Source organism: Chiloscyllium plagiosum, unplaced genomic scaffold, assembly GCF_037043375.1.
Source record: "Chiloscyllium plagiosum isolate Xiang-an unplaced genomic scaffold, Cpla_swu_hap1 HiC_scaffold_31, whole genome shotgun sequence".
NCBI classification, from domain to species: domain Eukaryota; kingdom Metazoa; phylum Chordata; class Chondrichthyes; order Orectolobiformes; family Hemiscylliidae; genus Chiloscyllium; species Chiloscyllium plagiosum.
Genome location: NW_028270169.1, coordinates 11934539 through 11940538, shown reverse-complemented (window position 1 = coordinate 11940538; position 6000 = coordinate 11934539). Strand labels below are relative to the sequence as shown.

Genomic DNA, 6000 nt, shown 5'->3' with positions numbered 1-6000 from the left:
CTAGAATGAGAGGTGATAGCTTTAGGATAAGGGGTGGCAGGTTCAAAAGGAGAAATTACTTCTTTCAAAGGGTGGGGAATCTGTGGAATTCACTATCCCAGAATGTGGGACATTGAGTAAATTGGAGGAGGAGATAGACAATGTTTAATTAGTAATGGGGTGAAGAGTTATGGATAGCATGCAGGAGGGTCACGTTGAAGCCAAGATGAGATCAGCTTTGATACTATAAATGGCGGAGCAGGTTCGAGGGGCTGAATGGCCTACTCCTGCTCCTCATTCTTATGTCACAAAGTCAGGAAGTGAATTTAGTTTCCATGATCAGCGTGATGGGATTTGAACCAGTGATACATAGAGGCAGAATCTGCCTGGCCCTTTAGGTAACCAGTCCAGCCAGATTCCCACCAAGCCAGTGTCTCCTCGGATGGCCAAAGCAGCTCACTCCCAGTGATCAGGAAAGGTCAACAAACACCAACAATGCCATCGCCCATGGGGGGGGGAAAGAGGAAGGTTTTAAAAGCTGGCCTACCTTCATCAGGATGGCAACCAGAATTCCCAGTAAAGTGAATGTAAAAAGGCGTATTTTCCCGAATCCTTTACGTTTCTTCAGCAGCCAAAGGGTCCATTTCCGTTTGGAATCAGTGGCTGGTGCGTAGCGGACACTGTTCATTCTCTCCATACCCAGCGACTTCAACACACAAGCGCGGCGGTGGCTGAAGGTTTCAAAGCTGAATTTACCGTGGTACGCCCCGGTGCCACTTTTCCCTGTCGCGGGGACGGTGGTTGCCATACAGTGAGAGACCCGAAAAGAGAGGGGAATGGAAAGATAAGAGAGAAAACAGGATTTAGGAGTGAGATCAGGCCATTCGGCCCCTTGAGCTGACTCCACCACTCGATCAGGGCACGGCTGTCTACCCAGAAAACAAAAGGACAAGACTGCGTTCTCCTACCTCACCTCCCCCTCCCCTTTCCCATATCTGGAGTCACAACTCTATTACAGGCCCTGGCTACAGAACAGGGGCCTGTCCAGAGACAGTCCACAGGAAAGAGAAAGACCGGGAGAGAGGGTTCCTCCGAGAGTTTCTCATTGTTCTACACCGTGCTGCCCACCCATTCCAATCAACTGGATTTCTGACTCACCCACACCCCCAAACGGGAGTGTGTCAACGCTGTAATGGATCAAGCAGTCGTTGGCGGTTACACCTCCACTGGAAGTCTCTGCGATCATCCTCTTGATTAACTGCAGTGAGACACAAAAGAGAGAGAGAGAGAGAGAAAAAATATTACAAAATGAGATAGAGACAGAGAGATAGAGAGAGAGAGAGTGCGCGAGGGAATTTTTGCAGGGGAGGGAGAGGGGGAGAGAGAGAGAGAGAGAGAGAGAGAGAGAGAGAGAGAGAGAGAGAGAGAGAGAGAGAATTCTGCAAAAAAAAGCGAGAGGATTGTGAGAAAGAGAGCGCGAGAGAGAATTTGTGAACGAGCAACAGCAAAAATCCGTCAGTTATCACATTCCACAACCCAGGACTGGGGAACGTCAGCTGTGCAAATGTCCTCAGTGTTACCTCTGTTACTGCAAGAGAAGGACTTAGGGACTTTTGTGGCACAGTGATGGTGTTCCTATCACTGGCCAAGAGGGTTCAAGCTCCACCTCAGCACATGATAGCCATGGAAGTATGTCCAAAAAGATTTGATTTAAATATGCATACTATTGACCAGAAACTGAACTGGACTCGCCACATAAACACACAGTGACTACAAGAGCAGGTCAGCAGTAAGTAACTCACCCCCTGACTCCCCAAAACCTGTCCACCATTGACAAGGCACATGTCAGGAGTGAGAAGGAATACTCCCCACTTGCCTGGATGGGTGCAGCTCCAACAACACTCAAGAAGCTTGACACCATCCAGGACAAAGCATCCCACTTGACTGGCACCACACCCACAAGCATCCAATCCCTCCAAACCCGATGCTCAGTAGCAGCAGTGTGTACTATCTACAAGATGCACTGCAGAAATTCACCAGAGATCCTCAGACAGCATCTTCCAAACCCACGATCATTTCCAGCTAGAAAGACACGGGCAGTAGATACATGGAACACCACCACCTTCAAGTTCCCTTCTAAGCCACTCCCCATCCTGACTTGGAAATATTTCACCATTCCTTCACTGTCACTGGGTCAAAATCCTGGAATTCCCTCCCGAAGGGCATTATGGGTCAACCCACAGCAGATGGACTACTGCGGTTCAAGATGGTAGCTCAGAACCACCTTCTCAAGGGGCAACTAGGGACAGGCAACAAATGCTGGCCCAGCCAGCGACACGCACATCCCATGAGTAAATGAATGGTAAAATAATAAACAATTGGCATTTATGTAGCACTTTCCACAAAAGGACATTTCCCCAAAGTGCCTCACAGAAGCATTATTGGAAACAATTTTCACACTGGGTCACGTAAAGAGACGTTAGGAAGGTTAAAACAAAGGTTTGCTTCTCATGTTCAGCTTTGAGCAACAGCTTAGAAGGCAGAGTCTTACAGCAGAAACAGGCCCTACGGCCCAACCAGTCCATAATCACAAACTAAAGCAATCCCACCTGCCTGCATTTGACCCATATCCCTCCAAATATTTCCTATTCATCTCCTTATCTGAACGTCTTTTAAGCACTGTAACTGTGCCCACATTCATCACTTCCTCTGGAGGGTCACTCTGCATGTGATACACTCTCTGGGTGAAAAAGTTGCCCCTCGTGTCTTTTTTAAATCTTTCTCCTCTCACCTTAAAAATATACCCCCTAGTTGAGAACTCCCCCACCCCAGGGAAAAGACACCTGCCATTCACCCCATCCATGCCCCTCATGATTTTTATAAACTTTTATAAGTTCACCCCTCAACCCACACACCGGTGAAAACTCAAACCCTCCATTCCTGGCATCATCCTGGTAAATCTCTTCCGATCCCTCTCCAGCCTGATAATATCTTTCCGATATAACAGGGTGACCACAGCGGAGAGGGAAAAGGAGCGAGAAAAGAAAGCGAGGGTTCCAGAGCTCAGGATTGTGAATGTGGCAGCTACGACCACCGGCTATTTCACAGCAACACAGCAAAAAGAAAGCCCATCAGTAACCACCCTCCTGGACCTTCCCCACATCACAGAACAATCTAGAAATAAGCCCCAACGAAGGTTGCTCACCAGGGACATCGGTCGGAAAGTCACAGGAACAGCATTGTCCGCAAAGAGTTCTTTACCTCAGCCGGGCCACTATTTAAGTGGAGGCAAACAAGGAGCTTCCTGGAGCTCCCAATTGGACGGCCTTGTGGGACCAGGTGGGTGACCTACCCTCTAGGCCGAAGGTGTGGCAAGACATTGGCTTTAGAGGGTTCAAAGATGGCTTATCCACAGGATTCAGCTCCATCCAATACCTTTTTGGGGATTGGGGGTGGGACAGTAACACTGGTTCGTTGGTGTCTTTCCAGCTTGGAGGCTCAGTCTAGTTCCAGTGTCTAATTCCATCCTTCTATGTTTGTAACCCCACCCCTTACCCAGTCCTGTATGACATGGACAACAACAATACCAACACCACACCAAACAAAAACAGAAATTGCAGGCAGGCAGCATCTATGGAGAGAAATCAGAGATAACGTTAGGAGTCCAGTGATCCTTCCTAGTATTGGTTAGGATTATGATATGGGTTGCTTTTAGCACAGTGACTCATTACCATGTACTCCTAGATCTATTATAACATTATCATGGCCAGAGTTGGTTTCCAGCTTCACGGTGTGTACACACATTGCGACAACAGTTAGTTCAATGTCTTATCAAGATGCTTTATTTATTACTTGGAGGATTTGAGCTTTAAAGGGCTGTAGGAAATGAATTCATTTCAAATGTTGTGGAAATCCTGGAGCACTTTCTTTAAGAATGGGTTATTCAATGCTCTCCATGGATATAGGAGTTAATTTAAAAAATAAAGATTCCCATCAATCACGCGGCTGGTGGTGCCTGCTTGCTTTGCTGGGGCTGTCCTTAAAACAATCGACAGGCTCGGAGATTTGTTGTTTGTTCGAGTTCAGTTGGAGGAAAGCCTGCTAAGAACAAGCTGCGCAGCTGATCTCCTTCATTCTTGAAAAGGAAAGCCCCCTGTCAAGGCTAAACCTCTTTGTTCTTTCAATCATCCTTCCTAAAGAACATCACAAAATTGTATTTCCTGATCAAGATGTGTCTGCCAAACTTCAGAGACAACCAAGTGTGACTGGGGATTAGAGAACACGTCAGGACATGCCAGCAACCAACTTCAAAACATTCAATGCTTCTTTTTTTACCTTCAAGAATAACTCATTCGCGGAAATGCTTTTCTCGTTAAAATAAAAAGTAAAAAAAAAGTTTGTATTTTCTATTCTTGAAGAAAGCCACTTCACCTGGTGAAGGGGCTATGCTCTGAAAGCTTGTGGTTTCAAACAAACCTGTTGGACTATAACCTGTTGTCGTGTGATTTCTGAATTTGTCTGCCCCAGTCCAACACCGGCACCTCTACATCTTCTCTTGAAGAGTACGTGGGTCTGTTTGCATTTGAACTCAGACAATACTTAGTGTGATAAAGATTTAAATTTCTATATTACTGATTGTGCATGTTAACCAGTCGTATCATTACTGGATGGTTTAGTTTTGCTAATAAACTAATAATTGCGTTAGTTAGGAAACCTGGTTGCTAGGTCTTGTTGCTTAAAACCTGATGTTAATGAGGTATTCCTTGACAACTGGAGAAAGCACTCTGTATTTTACATTGTTACTTATGGATTACTGAGGCTGGAGTGGAGGTAGCCCTCCAGCTTGATTCTAACAGAACACCAAAATGAAGGTTATATTTCTCAACTAGAGACAAGGAGACCAACACCTGAAATGCAAAGTGGCCATTCACAGAGGCTGCGATCCTTACCGTTTTGTTGTGAGAGAAGATGTAAAGAGCCAAAGGTTTGTCCCTCTTATTGATGAAGTAAATGGCCTCGTCGGCACTATTGACCGTGACGATGGGCAACAATGGGCCGAAGATCTCCTCCTGCATAATCCTGGAGCTGGGATCCACATCAGTCACAATCGTGGGAGCTGCCCAAACATCAACAAGAGGTTTTCTTCAGTAAAGGAAAGGGCCATTGCTCAATACATCCTGACCTCAGGCTCCCCTCCACCCTTGCCCCTCGCTGTGCCCCGGTCACTGCCAACCCCTCCTGGTTTCAAACCAAGCGGTTCAGAGAATCTCCCTCACGTCGCTACAGAAGGAGTTTTCCTCCGACCTGCTTCTGAATTCTCGACCTCAACATGATCTTCCCAAATAAACCTCGAAGGCAAGGACAGACAATTCAGCAGCCATTCTGACTCCATGTGCTGCTGTAAAACAACCAGCCTCTACTCTCCCTTACACCCCTCCCCTTCTGGGATTCCAATTTGGAGCCTGGGAGCCCTGTCTATGTGCAGCCTGTGCTCCTGTTGGGACTCTCCTGGGCCATCGCTCAGCCTGAGCCCTCTCTCTAGCCAATCAGCTTGACTAAAACTCAATAGGGTGACCCTGACTCCCCACCCCGCGCCTCACTGACGCTGCAGCAGAGGGAACAGGGGGAAAAGAGAGCACTCCCCCTCCTCTAGAGACATGGCACTCAGATGAGAACAAACATAAGAACTAGGAGCAGGAGTAGGCCATCTGGCCCCACGAGCCTTCTCTGCCATTCAATAAGGTCAAGGCTGATCTTTTCATGGACTGAGCTCCAATTACCCAACCTCTCACCATAACCCTTAAATCTTTTACTGGTCAAAAAACTATCTACCTTAGTTTTAAAAGGTAGCGTCAACTACGTCCCTGGGCAGGGAATTCCATAGATTCACAATCCTCTGGGTGAAGAAGTTCCTTCTCAATTCGGTCCTAAATCTACTCCCTATAAGTTTGAGGCAATGCCCTCTTGTCCTAGTTTCACTGGCCAATGGAAACATCCTCTTTGCTTCTATCTTAGACATTC

The 6000-nt window shown here is 46.9% G+C and overlaps 1 protein-coding gene across 3 annotated transcripts in view; it reads right to left on the bottom strand.

Moving 5' to 3' along the window:
* LOC122563929 (aldehyde dehydrogenase, dimeric NADP-preferring-like) overlaps window positions 1-6000 on the bottom strand; it is a 55012-nt gene that overhangs the window by 3403 nt on the left and 45609 nt on the right. For all 3 annotated transcript variants that reach the window (XM_087977240.1, XM_043718195.2, XM_087977241.1), the window contains 3 exons: window positions 4929-5095; window positions 1138-1237; window positions 527-762 (listed from right to left, as the gene is read on the bottom strand). In XM_087977240.1, coding sequence (XP_087833366.1) covers window positions 527-762; window positions 1138-1237; window positions 4929-5095 — 503 coding nt within the window. The remainder of the gene's footprint in view (window positions 1-526; window positions 763-1137; window positions 1238-4928; window positions 5096-6000) is intronic.